Below are 18328 nucleotides of genomic sequence, written 5' to 3'. Positions count from 1 at the left end.
CTGTGCAAAGTTATTGACAGAAGTTTCCATGTGTCCTTTTTTTTTTTTTTTACAACTATGTCACGTTATCCAGCATTGAGCACGTCAAGCTTGGTGCCCAGCACATACATTACATACCCTGCATGCCCTTTATGGAACATGCAGGAGGGTTTATTCTGTGAGTTCAAGGTCTGGCTGACACTGGAATGTCATGAGTGTCTCTAGCAGGTTCACATTTACAATGTCTTGCCTTCTCAGCCCTGCAGTTACCTTTCTGCAAGAGAAGCATGCACACACAGGACTCTCAGTTCAGTACAACATAACTAAGCTTACTGTGTGAACGTTTAACAGAATTGTCACTCAGCCAAGGACATTGATGGGTGGAGAACAGACGGCATAGATGGAAATTCTTAGCTCCTCCTTTATCAACATAACTAAAAGCGTTGGTAAAAGGTTATACAAGGACATTATTTTCACATTAATGATACAAAGCTAGAAGAGCAAGAAAGGGCCAAACACTACTAAAATACGCATTGTAACACTGGAAATAAAACAAACCCTTTTCCCGGCCCCCTATTTTTGGATTGATCATCCCCTAAAGAATAGGCTTTGTACAGCAAAAGCTAAACAACTTTAAAGCAGAACCCATAACAACGTGATAAAAAAAGAATTCTTTAGCAAGGAACATACAGTACATTCCATATTAATAATTATGCCATCAAAATGAGTGTGTGCTGTAAATTGCCTCCAGCATTCCTGTTTCTTTTTGCTGGAGTTTGCCAATTTGCTGAAGCGCAGAGCCCGAGCAGCAGTAAATACTTAGGCTGTCAACAGATTGACCTCAAATGGCTCTGAATTTTAGCACAGTGGCAAAAAGGAGAGAGCAACTTGGCATGTGCAGAGCACGTCGAGACAGTGTATCACTGGATTTTAAACAGTAAAGGCACTTAGCTATAGCTGAAGTGATCTAACTGGACTTACTTTTCTGCATAAAGTGCCAGCTTAAAGTGGCTTATACTTGCCTTTCCTCCAATGGTCCTATCCCTCACCAGTGCAAGCATTTGCTCCTGTGCGTCGGCTTTCGGCTAACGCCATTGACCAGCATGAGATGATGTCACTCCTGTGTAGGAGGCTGTCATTCTGGCACACATGGATCAGGTCAGTTACTGTAAGATGTGCTGCGCATGAGCAGCTCAGTTTACATGCCGGGGGACACTTCAAACTAGCAGGTAAGTGTATTTTATTGCAGAAGAGATATTGTATGAGTCTTCAGCAGTAAAAATGCCTGCCTGTTTGTAGCAAACAGCAGAACTTTAGTTCTGCTTTAAGATTTTTATTTTCCTGGCATTTCATATTTCTAAACTCATCGTGGGCAGCATTTTGATATTGAGGCACCACCTTCTTTGTACCACTTCAATCCAAGGCACCTGTAAAACCAAGGGCCTAAAGCAGCCTCTCAACCAGGGTGCCCAGGCACCCTGGGGTGCCTTGAGGGGTCTTCAGTGGTGCCTTGGCAAAATCTCTGAAAATTGCCCAAAACGTGTATACAAGCCAGCGGGTGGACAAGCCTGTTACACAAAGCCACAGGTTTTCATTGTGCACCGTTACGACCTTCTAGCCGCCAGAGTCCTGACAACCAATGACATCATCAGTTGATGAGGAGGATGTCAGCTGCCTGCACAGCATCCTAGTCTGACCCTCCCCTGCCCCTCTCCATCAGCCCTGGGGTCACATTAGCTGTGATGGAGAAAAACTGAAGAACAGCAACACTGGGATACTAATCAGTACCAGTGTGGAAAAGTGTTTTTACTTTGGAAGAATAAATCGCCTCTAATGTTGGGTGTCCTACATGTGTGGATGTTGCTGTGTTATATAAAACTATTAGAATAGTTTTTCACTTCTTAGAATGGGGTGCCCTTTTAAAATGGACAGTCCTGAGGCACCCCATTTTAGAATGGGGTGCCTCGGGACTGTCCATCATTTTAAAGGGTGCCATGACTGAAAAAAGGTTGGGAAACACTGATCTAAAGTATAGTAGTCCCCCTGCCTGGGTTAACTGTTAGAATGCCACCCAACAAAGTATAAAGTATATTCAGCGGGAACACAATTTTTAAAATGTATAAGAATGTATAAATTTCTAGTTTTAAAGTCAGCATTCTTACATGAAAAAAAAAAAAAATAGCTACAAGAGATAGAAATTGAAACCTCTGTAGTTAAACCATCTCTGCAGAAGCCTGTCTTATATCTGGCAGAGCACTCACCTCCCAGTACTTGGTTCTGTGGATGCCTTCTCCATAACCCCGGGCAAAGTTGCTTTCACTGTTTAGTGCTGTAATTGCAGCACTAAATTGAGACATGGGGTGCAAATTGGTGGGGAAGTTGTCTAACATGGTAACTACATGTGAAGGCAGGGCAGCTCTTTTTGCCCATTCCTTGGAGATCCAGTTCACCTAGTAAAGAAAAGGTTTACATAAATTACTACAACAGAGCAGGGAAAATATTTTCCAGCATATAAAACCAAGGAAATTGTGATGCAGGGAAAAGTCTAACTGCACTTATAAACGTCTTCTACTGCACAGTGCAGCACCTGTTCAAAGGAAAACCATTTCAACTTGAATAACTAATTATGGGAAAAGGCTCTCTGCATTTACCTGCTCCTGACTGGGAACCTCTCCTGTAACCAAGAGCCAGAAGAGTCCCTCGGGCAGTGGCTCAGCTCCTCCTGGAGCCTTGGGCAGCAGTTTCTGACATTCAGGGATGCTGTAACCACGAAAACGAATACCCTGGAAAAAGAATTTAGAAATAAGGAGCGTACAAAAAAGATCCAGACTATGAGTAACGCAAAGTGCTACCCTATGCTCACCTCATCAGGATCAAGAACAGAGGTTTCATAGACCAATCCTTTCATGCCCCTCATACCACCATACACCTAAAAAAAATAAGGAGGTTGAGTTCAGCAAAGAAACTGGATTCATTTATAAATATATAGGTTATCAGGTCAAAGGGAATGTATAGACCTTTTTTTTTCAAGAAAATCAAATAAAATAGCTAATTAATGTAAATAACACTTACATATTCAGAAACCCTGTTTCTTTGTAAGATTTGTAACACATTTACATAAAACCACAAATTCATGCTCATTACATATACAAACTCTGCTTCCAGCTTTGCAATGCACCACAATAGTAGTTGCTTTACTGCTCCATCTCATGATGCAAGCCTATAGGTCTGTCAATCCACTAGAAGCAATACACTGACTGCGCTATCAATCTCAAATGTTTTTGTTGTTTTAACTAGATATTAGAGTAGTTATATTCCCTGTGCTTGCTGATCAATTCCCCATGCCCATGTATTCACCTAGCTCGTCCCTATATGCTAAAAGGGACAGGTAATTTATTGTTCCAAGTCATGCAGTGACTAATCCACTCCTCGCCATTTCTCTGTGTTTCACCATAAATGTGGGAGGGCTAATGTGACGAAACACATCACTTCCCTTCATTGCTCTGCCAGTTTGTGCCAGATCAATAGACAGAAATATAGCGATTATCAAATATGTAGTTTCTTTCTATAGGTCAGTTCTTAGACTGGAGTCAGAGGTCATGCATTAACCTCTGCTGTACCACATCTTACGTAGGTGAAAAACACAAGGTGCAGGAAGGAAGGGTAATAACGTCTTCAACGGAAACCTGTACAGCTATTACAGCCTCCTGATATGTCAAGAACAGGAAAAGAAGCAGGGGTAGGAAATATTAGAGCTTGCCATTTCTTGTTGTATTAACGGTTTGTGGACTGCCCATGCATATACTGCAGCGGGGAAGCCGCTCTGCGCTGGATCATGTACATGTACGTGATCCAACACTTCTGGGTAGGGGGTGGGCCGCACGCTATCGCTGCCCCATCTGTGCTGTCGTGTAGCACAAGTCGATCAGCAGGTCCTGGCCATTGATTAATGGCGAATTTCAGTACAGAAACCCTGTGTTTACTAACACAGAGTATAGTACATGGAGTAGAGATGTGGCAGTTTTTTTCTCCCTGCAATCCAGGAAGATAAAACAGTCGCATCTCTTAGTAAAAGCAACATACACTACACATTACACTTGTCAGACACACAGTTAACCCTTTTTTGCCCCGAGATGTTAACCGCTTGCCAGCCAGTGTCATTAGTACAGTGACAGTGTATAGCATTCTCACTGATCACTGCATTAGTGTTACAGTCACTTCGTAAACACCCAGTGTCAGATTGCTGCGCTAGCACAGTTCCACTATAAACTGATCACCGCCATTACTAAAATAAAAAAATAAAAATTCCACTATACATACCATTAGTTTGGGTTTCGCACAAACAAACCAATATACACCAATAGTCTTTTTTGTTATCCAAAGACATAGTAGAAAACATTTTGGCCTACATCTATAATGAAAGTGATTTATTTTTTTTTTTTTATTGGATAGGTTTTATAGCAGAAAGTACAAAAAAAAAAAAGGGGGGGTTTCCCTACAATTGTCCGTATTTTTTTCACATATATAATAAAAACCCAGTGGTGATCAAATACCACCAAAAGAAAGCTCTGTATGTGTGAAAACAATTATATAAATTTCATTTGTGTATAGCGCTGCATGGCCAAAAAAAAGCCAAGTCATGAAGAGGGTAAAATCTTCCAAAGCTTAATCGGTTAAAGGATATCTATAGTGGTTTTGGCGTTTTAAATTTTCTTACTATTTAAATAAAATCTTTAAAACATTTTTGACAATAGGGTCAGGAAACATTATGGTTTCTAAAAAAATAAATAAATAAAATGATCATAGCAGTATCTGCTTTAGACTTATGCCCCGTACACGTGATCAGAAAATCGGATGACAAATAATCGCTTTAGGGGGGATCATATGATAGTCTGATCATTGGTCCTAAGCTTTCAACAGCCGATCACGATAGTTCAGGTGGCAATATTCGAAAGGAATAAGAACAAAATGTTTTCTCATACGATAACAGTGCAAACAATTTTCGTTTAATCAGTACAGTATTCAACTGGAAAAAAAATAAAATTGAAAGACCAAGACCACGCATGCTCAGAAATGAAATAATACATTACATCAATTCCAAAGTTGTATTCTGTAGTACAAGAATTTTTGGTACTTTAGTAACCTCTTCATGTTTGATATGAGACTAGCATTCAACAAAAAACTAATAAGTCTTCCGATTCTGATCGTGTGTACTAGGCATTACTGTCTTCTAACGGAACCTTTACATGCTGCAAATTAGCACAACAGGAAGGGGTCAATTCTGACCACCTCAGATGTGTGTAATTAAATTTTAAAAAGGCACAGCTCAGAAAAGCAGTTATAACGTTGGTTAACATGTGAAAACAATCCTAGGGCTCCACCTGCTGACCAGAAAAGGGAAAATATTAATCTGTATTTAATTATTTATCTTACTAACAGAAGCACGCTATAGATTTTGAAGTTTAAAAGTCTTCTCCCCACTATTTGCTCCCTATTCCCTTCTCCTTCTCTCTAGAACCCACTCTATCAACCTATTTAAATTCCCCCCCCAACACCATACCCTATGGACGCAAGCAGTTTCTCTTAGGTTCCGAACCCCCAATCCTTTTAATACCTTTGAAAAAATGCATGGGATTAGTGCAAGAGGCTCGCTTTGATTTGCGGCGCAGAGGCTTTCCCTGGCGCAATTGCCATAATATATATATATATATATATATATAAAAAAAAAAACCCTATATCTTTCAATATCTACTATGCAGACATTCCAGTCATCTGACTTGCTAAACATACCAAGAATATGTTGAGCAAACCACAGGGTACAGTTTTGAAAAAAATTTGATTGATTGCTAAAGCTACTGGTTCAAACACCAGAGGAGCAGCATACCAAACTTTAAAACATTCTTACTGCCAAGTACAGCAGGAGTGGTCCGATTGATTCTCAACAATCACATTTTGTCTACGGGTACAATTACACAATATCAAAGTCACTCAGCTGCTTGCTCACCCCTTCATAAGTAAACACTTTCCCATTAGCATGCTCTTACCATGTCCACTGTGATTTGGCCAATGACGGTATTCCCATATTGTTGTCTGAAGTTCTTGACTCTGGTCTGTTCTTTTGGAATGAGGTCTGACAGGACATCTTTTAGGTTCTAGAAAAATAGGGTGAGAACAGCTCAGCATATACTGAAAAAGCAGCAAGTGAGAATTATAAATGACATCCAATAATCTGCCCAAGTTCAACCCAACAGGAAACAAAAGACCAAGAGCTTACTGTGGAAGAGCTGGCTTGTCGAGCAGCAATCAAAACACAAGGGGAGTTCTGTTTGGAGAAGAAAGAAGAGATTGTGCCCATTATTCAGATGCTTGGACAACACCAAATGAAAATAAAACTGTTGCCTGCCAATGAGATTCTATAATGAGTATAGAAAACCCAAGGGAAGGACATTTTCTATAAACATAGATGCGTAATGTATTCTCCATGGTATAAACAGTGCAACACCAACTGCAATTTCCAATCTCTATTCATACTATACAAGCTGTACCAGAGATTCACCATCAGAAAGTCTGTAACGCTATTATTATGCACCTTTAACATCATTGGTAAGATTTTAGAATGTTGTCTGGAAGTGAACTATAGTATTACAAAACCAACAGTACGTGTGATATCAATTTGAAACACACACACACTCACACACACACACACACTCACTCACACTCTCACACTCACACACTCACACACTCACACACTCACACACTAAACTTTCTCACAAATTTAAAACAGAAGTATCTATGCTAATGGTAAAACATGACTGCTCAACCTTTTGACACTCCAGCTACTGTGGAACTAAAGTCACAGCATGTCTTGTCACTGCCAGCAGGGGATCATCAGAGCATGCTGGGGCATTACTTCAACATCCCACAACATTTCTTAAATATATCAAGCTGCCTGTATTAAAGAATATGTTCTTTTTCAGGGAAGGCCTTACATATTTCAGCAGGACAATGTTAAACCACATACTGCATCTATGAGAACAGCATGGCTTCTTAGTAGAAGAGTCCGGGTGCTTAACTGGCCTGCTGCAGTCCAGGCCTTTCCCCAAATGAAAATATCTGACACATCTTGAAACGAAAAATACGTCTGACAACCCAGAACTGTTGAGCAGTTAGAATAATAGAATCGGGCAAGAATGGGGCAAGAATGGGACAACCTTCGTCTCCCAAAAGTCCAGCAACTGGTTTCCTCTGTTCCCGGACATTTACAGAGTGTTAAAAGAAGAGGGGTAAACATGACCCAGTCCCAACTTTTGTGAGATGTGTTGCTGTCAATTAAAAATGGTACACTTTCCCAGTTTAAACATTTGATATGTTTTCTATTTTCCATTGTAAATAAAATATGGGTTTGTTAGATTTGAAAATCATTGCATTCTGTTTTTATGTAGATTTTAAAGTGTCCTAATTTTTTCAGAATTGGCGTTGCATTGTTTTAAGTATCCTGTTCTTTAGCATTGCGTCCTTTGTGTGAAATGCCTGGTGATCCCTCTGCTTTCCTATTTCAAAGTGACCACACCAGGGCATGGAAGCACGTCTATCCCAGTGTGGTCAGTTTTCTTCCTTACATTCTACATGGAGGCACACCCTCAAGACAAAGACATTCTTCTGGGTACTGCTTAGGCACAACTGACAATTTCTAAATCCTTTCTTAAACATATCGAACTTTCACTTTTTGAGTTTCTATCCACTTTAAAGATGCTGCAGGAAAGTAGTAAAACCTTTCCACTTAAGCTGGCCATACACTAGTACAGGGGTTAAAATTTCAAGTCCAGACCTACTAGCCGGTCACAAAACTTACTTTCCACCAGTTGCCCCACCCAACCTTGCCCAGGTCCACCCCAACCCCACCTCCAGTCTGCCCCAACCACGCCGCCTTAAAGCTTATGAAATTACATTTTTCTTTAGAATAGTCCAAAATATAAAACTGTACACAGTAATGTATATCCCAGCTCCCCTGTACTCCATTATAGTGATATGACATGTATACAGTAATGTATATCCCAGCTCCCCTGTACTCCATTATAGTGATATGACATGTATACAGTAATGTATATCCCAGCTCCCCTGTACTCCATTATAGTGATATGACATGTGTACAGTAATGTATATCCCAGCTCCCCTGTACTCCATTATAGTGATATGACATGTACACAGTAATGTATATCCCAGCTCCCCTGTACTCCATTATAGTGATATGACATGTACACAGTAATGTATATCCCAGCTCCCCTGTACTCCATTATAGTGATATGACATGTACACAGTAATGTATATCCCCCCTCCCCTGTACTCCATTATAGCGATATGACATGTATACAGGAATGTATATCCCAGCTCCCCTGTACTCCATTATAGCAATATGACATGTATACAGTAATGTATATCCCAGCTCCCCTGTACTCCATTATAGTGATATGACATGTATAGAGTAATGTATATCCCCCCTCCCCTGTACTCCATTATAGCGATATGACGTGTATACAGTAGTGTATATCCCAGCTCCCCTGTACTCCATTATAGTGATATGACATGTATACAGTAATGTATATCCCAGCTCCCCCGTACTCCATTATAGTGATATGACATGTATACAGTAATGTATATCCCAGCTCCCCTGTACTCCATTATAGTGATATGACATGTGTACAGTAATCATTACTGTATACATGTCATCACTATAATGGAGTACAGGGGAGCTGGGATATACATTACTGTATACATGTCATATCACTATAATGGAGTACGGGGGAGCTGGGATATACATTACTGTATACATGTCATATCACTATAATGGAGTACAGGGGAGCTGGGCTATACATTACTGTATGTATATGTATATATATATATATATATATATATATATATATATATATATATATATACATACACACACACACACACACAGTATATATAGTGCACTTTATCACTGGCTATATATTTTGGATTTGTTGTATTTCACTTGTTGGAGTGATTATCTCACCATATCACTAGTTGAGTGGATTCATTGAACTTCACGTGTGAATTTCATAATATTGCTTATATTATGTTTTATATCACTAGTGTTTTTGCATGATATCACATAATACTATATCATTTGAAAGATAATGCACTATATTCAGTTTAAATTTTTTTGAGGTATCTTGGATTGGAGTGACGAATCGGATATTTATCACAGTTGGAAGATTGGATAGTATGGACAGTTTTGGACTTTGCATTGTGGACATTTTTGGATATATTGGGAATGTGGGGTAGGATTTGAGTTTTGGGGAAGGATTGTAGAAAAGGTTTATGATATTTGCACTTTCAAGGGTGAAAGATTTACTTTTCTTTGGGGCTTCACAGAGATTTTGATTTGATTGGTACCACTAACCATACTTTCGGGGTAGGTCTTACTTTCGGGGAAACACAGTAGTTATCTTTAGGATCCCCTTCAAACCTATTCTGTGGCAGTATGTTAGCACTTAGATTGTAAGCTTCAAGGAGCAGGGCCCTCCTAACCCTCTTATATTCTATCTTAACTGTATTGTTGCTGTATTGTCTCCCGTTATATTGTAAAGCGCTGAGCAAACCGTTGACGCTATATAAATCCTGTATAATAATAATAGCATGCAAACCAACGTGAGGGCATTTTGCACATTGATGCCCATTACGTTAGACTGTTCATTCATTTACTTTGGGCTTCCAAAACATATAAATGGAACAAACAGGACCTACACTTTTTTTTTTGCAGTGCACTGCAAGGAAGGGTATATGCGCTGTGTTGTGTGGTGGGTCCATCAGCATCTACTGGTACTGTGCCTGGGGGCATTCTAAAAAGAACTTTTCCCTCAATGCAATGCATAGGGTAGCATGTTTATGTTGTGAAGGAAACACAATATGTCATCAAGTGTGAGAAAAAAATGGTATCAATGATGGCGTAATCGAATGCACGTTCATTATCATATGTGAACAAATTTTCAAGCGATTGTCTACCCATCTATTGCCAGCTTGACTGTGCATAAATGAAATAAGTGTGGACAGTTCTTCCTCTTGTACACACATGCACAGGTACTTAAAATGGTTCTAAAGGTTATATTGTAAAGTGCTGAGCAAACTGTTGGCGCTATATAAATCCTGTATTATAATAATAATAATAATAATAATAATAAAGGCTCCCTTTTTTTTACCCATAATAAAAAAAAAGAAGTTTATACTTACCTTCCCTGTGCATTGGTATTGCACAGAGCAGCGCCTTACCTCCCCTTCTGGGGTCCCCCACCGCAAGCCATATGGGCTTGCTCCTGAACTAGGCTGTTGTATCCATAGACACACAGTACGGTTTGGCCGCATCCCCTGCTTCCTCCTCACTGGATTTGACAAACAGCAGCCGGAGACAATGGCAGGAAATGCATTAAAGTGGCTGTAAAACTTTACATATACCCAGTGAAATTAATAGCCTCAAGTGATACAAATAAAACAAATCCTCCTACATAATTTGTACCTGTGTATCTGCAGTATTCTGTTCTCTACAGCCATTAAAATTCCAGAGATTATAAAGCTAATCTAAGCTTTCAGAAAACAGGGGGCAGAGAGCTGAAATTAAAACCACAGAGTAAAGTGAGGAGAGCTCTGAGAGCTGATTGGAGGGAAGGGATACACCCCTCTTCACAGAGTTGACAGGAGCAGAGGGGAGGATGTCAAAGGCTGTGTGCTGGAGTTCAGTCCCCTGCCACCATTCTTTTTATTGGTGTCAGGAGAATTTGTCAGAAGTGAGTCATGCTCATAGCAGAGGAACAAAGCAGCAGACAGAAATGACACTTAGTGCTCCTAAACCCACAGCAGTAAAATCAGTCTGTTTATGCAGTAAAGCATGCTTGTTATACACACTGTGGGACCCAAGGGGTTAATCCTCTGCATTGTGTATAAAGGACGTTTGATCCTGTCTTTTCTGATCATCCCCTTCTTCTAATGTCCCCAATCCATCTACTGATAGAACAGAGCCATGGGGGCAAGCTGCACATGCTCAGTTTAGAGTGTATTGCTAGAGGGTTTTTTGTTCTTCTTGGGAGAGTACATGTGATCAGCACAGGGCCAATCAGCACTGTGCAGACAGAGGTCAGGGGTCCTGCAGCCTCATAAAACAATCCAGAGAGAATGAAAACTTCTCCTACAAGCTTTAACCAGTGCTCTGCTGAACAGACAGAAGTCACAAGACTGCTCTAACTACTGATGAGAAAAAGGTATTTAGTAGTTTATATTTACTAAAATAATTGCATTTTCGTGTTCTGTGTACCACGGGAGACCAGATAGAGTGAATGCAGGGTCCTGGGTTTAGTATCACTTTAATTGAGATAAGTACACACTATAGAAAGGGATATGCTTTGTTCATATTGCATGTCTGAGGTTTACAACCATTTTAAGGTAAAAATAAAATAAATGGTTACTTTAGAACAACTTTAAGATAAAACACAACATACCTAAATAAATGCTTACTATTCTTTACCTTTAAAAACTGCCTCACTAATGTGACATTGCAATAACACACCATAAAGCCTTACTATTCCGCTTTAGTTTTCCATCTTATGCAAGCACTGCCTCACCCTGGTAGTCACAACAAAGAGTACACAGTCACAAAAGGTATGCCTGATGACCGATAATCGTGATCATTGCCTCTGAACTTTCAGCTCAACCAATTCTGCCCATTACTCAGTATAGGTCAAACTACAAAAGTACTGCAGCAATTGTGAAAATGACATTTATCTGCAGGCTTGTTCACACTGTGTGGCGATCTGCATTTTTCAACACTGGATAAACAAAGGTCATTGATAGAGCACATAGTAACCAATAGTTTATTATATGGCCCGTTCACACCATGTAGCTACAGAACAAACAATATGGAACTAAACCCTTCTATGCTTTACAGCCAAGGAAGCTGCCATTCTATCCTAAGGCTTAATTAACCACCTCAGGTTGCCAGTTCTCTCCCAGGATCCCTCCAATTTTATAAGTACAAGCCTCATTCAACAGTATAACCAAGCCCCGACATAGGTGGAGCCTTTGAACAGGTAACTGAAATCTATTTCAAACACTGAATACTAATGCACACTTTATGATGGGAATTATTTGTGTGGGTTTAAGTATTATTAAACCAACAACAGTAAAATCAGTCTGTATATGCATGCTTGTTATTCTCACTGTGGAACCTAAGGGGTTAATCCTCTGCATTGTGTAATAAGGCTGTTTGATCCTGACTTCTCTGATCCTCCCCTTCTTCCAGTGTCCCCCTCTTATCTCCTAAGACACATTGTGAGGAGACACTCTGCACATGCTCAGCTTGGTGTGTATTGCTAGAGGGTTTTTTTTTCTTGGGAGAGTGAATGTGATCAGCACAGGGCCAATCAGCACTGTCCAGACAGAGGTCAGGGGATCTGCATTCTCCTACAGCAGAAAGAAAACTCCTCCTACAAGCTTTAACCAGTGCTCTGTTGGACACTGATAGAGCAGTCTTGTGACTTATCTGCTGATGAGAAAAAAGTAGTTTATATTTTCTAAAATAAATGCATTTACATGTTCTGTGTAATGTCAGAGAACAGATATAGTGAATGCAGGGTCTTGGGTTTAGTAACACTAAGATTATACTAATAAATCAATTGACCTACAACTACCAATTTTAGAAATTGAATACTAATTTCACTTTTATGAACAGTAGACTCAATATACCTCATCATGGAATTCATGCACACTCTTAGCTTCTTAATCTTAGCTTCCAGTGACACTGACCTATTGATTGGGCAGCACAGTGGCTAAATGGTTAGAACTTCCGCCTGGCAGTACTAGGGTCATTGGTTCAAATCCCAGCCACAGCACCACCTGCCTGGAGTTTGCATGTTCTCCCTGTGCGAGTTTCCTCCGGGAACTCTTTGTTTCCGCCCACAAGCAAAAGACATGCTGGGAGTTGAATTGGCTCCTGTCTAAATTGGCACTAGTATGTATGATGGGAGTTTGGGACTTCAGATTGAATGCTCCTTGAGGGTTGGGGACTGATGTCCATGTAATATATATATATACACAAACACACACACACACACATATATATACACACATATATATACACAGTGCTGTGTAAATTGACAGCACTATATAAGTATCTGTAATAATAATAATAATATTGAGGTCTGCAGCAATAAAGTACAAGGCTGAAATCACACCGGTCAGTTTTTCAGTTAAAGTGGAAGAAAAGCAGAAGAAAACCACATCCCCTTAAATCCTATGGAACTCCTCACATCGATCAGTTGTGTTTTAAAAAAATCCTGCATGCTGCAAGTGTGGTGCATGTTTGCTGTGTGTTTAAAATGGCCCTTTCACAATAAACAGTTTTTAATTTGTCTTTGTTCAGTTGTGAAGAGTTCCATTTAAAAGGGATGCATTTTTCTTCTGCTTGTTTTAACTGAACAAAAACGCAGACTAAATAAAGAGCAAAGCTTTTTTTGGGAGAAGGATTGGAACACTGGTCAGATTTTTTTTTTTTATTTTGGCCTATGTCCCTGTAGTAAAGGAAATCCCTAAATTCTGGGTTGCACCCAGGACAGGAATAGAAGGGAAAACTTCCAATGGGCACACTAGCTTTAGTGAGAACCAGAAACTCCTCACTTTAGAGGGTCTCTCTCTCATTTCCTGTTTTGGCTAGAGGACAGGAAGTGAAGGGAAATCTTCCCAACTGGACACTGATGGGAAAAATAAACTTTAAAAAGGGTTATAACCCTACTTTACGCTATCCAAAATGAGAAAAAAGTTTCTACTTTAACATATGTTAACCAGTTATTCCAGTTCATTCATGGCCATAAGCTGTCCTGTATATTTACAATGCAACAAGACTATTAATTTAATGAAAACCTATGCTTGCATAGCTAGTTGTGTATAAACTCAGCCCTTCCCTGGAACAATAATGCTACAGAACCAGAGCTGAAATGGGACAATGACACCAGACCAAGTTATTAGTTGTTCTCCCTGTGCCTGCAAGGGTTTCCTCTGGGCACTCCGGTTTCCTCCCACACTCCAAAAACATGCTGGTAGGTTAACTGGATCCTGTCTAAATTGGCCCTAGTATATGTATGTACGAGTGTAAGTTATGGACTTTAGATTGTACGCCCCTTGAGAATTAGGGACTGATGTGAATGTACAACATGTATGTAAAGTGCTGCGTAAATTGATGGCGCTATATAATTACCTGTAATAATAATAAATTAATTTGCAGCCTGCACACCAAGTTGCTTGGTAAGAATTCACAGTTTATACAACAAAGATAATGTGTTTACATAGCACATGCATTCCAATAAAACCCTTCAACAGCAGCAGTTGTGTGGATACAATGCCAGTTCTATCTGCATCAACCAGCTTCTAACTGGGAAAGCAGCCTGCTTATCATGTACCTACTGACAACTACAAGCATTGCGATTCAGGTGATCAGCAGCCTTCGTACTTCTAAGTTTGTAGAGACAGGTTTCCCTACTACTGTATTCTTGTTCTGACCTACCACTATGTACTTGTCACTGTAAACATTACACATCTGTAGGAGATGGAAGAAAACTGCAAGAATAATCAGGCTAAAGTCACATTTGAATATTCCTTCCCATCAAATGATTCAAGCTATGACATAACAGATACATAATTTAGGCCAGGGCTTGACAAACTCTTTTTGGGAGGTAGCTGCTGTGACTGGAAAAGGCCTCCCAGTGACTGGAATGTCCTGGCCATAAACATTCCCAATCTGATCTCCTAAGAATAGTCCCTGCTGCATGTTGCTGAGAAACGAGGCCTGGCTCCCGCTGCACCGTGTCATGTGATGTGTGGGTAAATTGCTGTTGTAGGAGAGGGAAATGCTAAATCCTATTCTCCCAACTGTGCATACTGACAAGTAGGTCTGAACAGCATTACAAAGTATGGTTTCTGAAAGACAAGCATTCATTATTACACAAAAAATACTTGATGGCAAACTGTACAATTCTGCATGTGAAAATTCACCCTCTCTCAATATTGCAATCGGTCTCTAAAACAAACATGCGGTACAAATGACAATTTGGTAGTTGAGGGTTTAAAAAAAAAATCATCAACCTTGGGGAACCTCCAGTTAAGGACTCCTTCGCACTGATCAGTTTTTCAGTTTAAAAAAAACCAAAAGAAAAAAAAAACGCATGAAAATGCATCCCTTTTTTAAAATATGAAAAGTTACATTTTTGTTTTCATTAACCACTTAACATCCGATCTATAGCAGTTTTACTGCTATAGCGCAGCATTCCTATTCAAAATCATATATATATACACTTCCGCCACACGAGGGCACAAGCGTGCCTCCAGAGGATCACTTCTGCTGTGAAATGTCACAGCACAAACTGATCTCAAGTCTCAGCGAGCAGTTGCTTGCCAGCACCTGCAGATCATCGGTCAGAGAGGAAGACCAGAGCTGTATGTTTACATAGATACAGTTCTGTTGTGACAGGGGGGGAATCATGAATTGTGAGCAGAGCTGAGAACACGATCCACCACATCACACAGTAAAAGCACCACCTAGTGTACACCAAGCACATAGCTAGGCACACACTTAACCCTTTGATCACCCTAGATGTTTACCCCTTCCCAACCAGTGTCTTTAGTACAGTGATTAGTGTATATATTTAGCACTGATCACCGTATTAGTGTCACTGGTTCACACAAAGCACCAGTTAGTGTAAAAATGACCGCCGCAATATTGCATTCCCGCTACTGATCATTGCCATTACTAGTATAAAAAAAAAAATATAATAAATAAGAAAAAAATTCCAGTATATGTACCATAGTTTCTAGACGCTATAACTTTTGAGAAAACTAATCAATGTACAATTATACAATTATTGGAATTTTTGTTTAAAAAAAGTGTAGCAGAATTAATTTTGGCCTAAATTTATAAAGAAATTAGTTTTTTTTTGTTTCTTTTTATTGGATATGTTTTATAGCAGAAAATAAAAAATGTTTGCTTTGTTTCAAAATGGTTAGACTTTTTGTTTATAGCGCAAAAAGTAAAAACCGCAGAGGTGATCAAATACCACCAAAAGAAAGCTCTATTTGTGGGGGGGGGGGGGGGGGAAATTAGTTTGGATACAGTGTTACATTACCACACAATTGCCAGTTAAAGTGATGCAGCGCCGTATTGCAAAAAATGGCCTGCTCAGGAAGAGGGGGGGGGGGGTAAATCTTCTGAACGGCAAGTGGTCAGTATAACAATCATGGCATACTTAACTGCTCTGTGTAATAGAATTGCACAGAGCAGCCTTGATCCTCCTTTTCAGGTCCCCTGCCAGATATCCTTGCTCCTCCCCCCACAGGATGCAGCTTCCTATGGGGGCACCCAGCGGGCTCACTCCTGAGGCGTGCTGTTTGCGTCTGTTCAGACATACAGCCCAGCTCAGCCCTGCCCCCGTGCTATCTGCTCACAGGTTTTGAGCCTATGAGATTTGGGACAGAGTGCACAGCATTGGTTTGAGCTCAAGCTCAAGTATTTTGGCAGGGGCTGCGGGGAGGAGCTGCACTTAAACTGTTAAACACACAACAGTAAAATCAGTCTGTATATGCAGTAAAGCATGCTGGTTATACTCACTTTGGAACCTAAGGGGTTCATCCTCTATGTTGTGTAAAAAGGACGTTTGATCCTCTTTTCTGATCCTCCCCTTCTACTGTCCCCAATATATCTCCTGAAAGAACAGAGGCTTGGGGGGCAAGCTGCACATGCTCAGTTTGGTGTGTATTATGCTAGAGGTTTTTTTTTTTTTTTCCTTGCATGTGATCAGCACAGGACCAATCAGCACTGTCCAGACAGAGGGTCAGGGGTCCTGCAGTCTCATAAGGGAGAATGAAAACTCCTCCTACAAGCTTTAACCAGTACTGCTGAGCACTGATAGAAGTCACACGACTGCTCTAACTATATTTACTAAAATAATTGCATTTATATATTCTGTGTACTGTGGGAGACCAGATATAGTGAATGCAGGCTCCTGGGTTTAGTAACACTTTAAAAGGTTTTTCTTACCTTAATGCAGAGAATGCATTAAGGTGAAAAACCTTTTACATTTACAACCACTTTAAATCCTATGGAACTCGTCCCACTGGTCAGTTGTGTTTCAGTTACATTTTCAGCCGCTTTCACACTACTCCGTTGCAAAAACACATAATGAATCCCTTCAAATCCTATGGAACTCTTCACACTGGTCAGTTGCATTTTTAAAAGTCCTACTTGCTGCATTTTTTGGTGCATGTTGCACCACACTAATCAGTTTTTCAGTTTAAAAAAACCTGGAAGATTATGTTTTTACAACAGACCAGTGTGAAAGCAGCCAAAAAAGCACCTGAAACAACTGACCGATGCAAAGAATTCCAAAGGGTTTAAAGGAATGCATTTTTCATTTGTATTTTTTTACTGAAAAGCTGCTCAGTGTCAAATGGCCCTAATGAATGTTTGACTGGCTAGTTTGGACACAAAACAAAACTGGTCTTGCACTATTTCAGCCATCATAAGTCATTCAACTAGACATGTGACTAACGGTTATAATTATGAACCATAAAAAAGATCCACAGTTTGAGCTTTGACCAAGACTATGCTAAATTGATGTGTGTTCAAAGGCAGAGAATTTTTTGTGTTAATATATTTAAATAAAAAAATGTAAGGTTAATTTCTAGGCGCCTTTATAAAAAGACAAAAAAAAAAACTTGAAGGGAAACAAAATCAGCAATTGGGCACAAGAGCAAATTCATTCTACATCCAAAGAATCTCTCGTTATCCACCTAATGTGATTTGATACCCCATTTGCCCTAATTTTACACCTATTTCCAGAGCATTTTATGCTGCATACTTTTTCCAGACAGCACTGTGCTCAGATAGTTCAGTACAGTAGTTGTATTGTTTACATCTTGTAATGTAGTTCTGTACAGCAGTTAATTGACATTTACTACATACAACTGTTCCTTTAATTTAAATGTACATTTTAACTAATGCAGAACAAGTTAACTGCATAGAGAATGTTATAAGCATGAAGACAATTGATTCACTGTTACAAATTGAATAACCAAACATACATGCTGGTGTTTTTACACACATTAATGCTCATCACACAGTACAATCTGATTGTACAACCTCCTATTGATCTGCAAACAACTATGTAGTAAAAGGACCTAGCTGATTAGATACAAATTGGTTGGATAGATTAGGTAGGCCTTCATATTACATAAATGTGGTAAATCTGAAGTAGATTGTACATAGACTGCACAGCCAGATTGTGATCCATATGGT

General features: G+C 39.7%; 1 protein-coding gene across 1 annotated transcript in view; it reads right to left on the bottom strand.

Moving 5' to 3' along the window:
• The window catches only part of CS (citrate synthase), a 61784-nt gene that overhangs the window by 12927 nt on the left and 30529 nt on the right, over nucleotides 1-18328 (bottom strand). Inside the window, exons 2-6 of the mRNA XM_089679835.1 lie at nucleotides 6254-6301; nucleotides 6024-6131; nucleotides 2843-2908; nucleotides 2631-2762; nucleotides 2241-2429 (exon numbers count right to left, since the gene is read on the bottom strand). Coding sequence (XP_089535961.1) covers nucleotides 2241-2429; nucleotides 2631-2762; nucleotides 2843-2908; nucleotides 6024-6131; nucleotides 6254-6301 — 543 coding nt within the window. The remainder of the gene's footprint in view (nucleotides 1-2240; nucleotides 2430-2630; nucleotides 2763-2842; nucleotides 2909-6023; nucleotides 6132-6253; nucleotides 6302-18328) is intronic.

Source organism: Staurois parvus, unplaced genomic scaffold, assembly GCF_062004578.1.
Source record: "Staurois parvus isolate SC_StPar_1 unplaced genomic scaffold, SC_StPar_1.0 ptg000017l, whole genome shotgun sequence".
Taxonomy (NCBI): domain Eukaryota; kingdom Metazoa; phylum Chordata; class Amphibia; order Anura; family Ranidae; genus Staurois; species Staurois parvus.
Note: the sequence above shows the minus strand (reverse complement) of the source record. Positions and strands in the feature narration are given on the sequence as shown.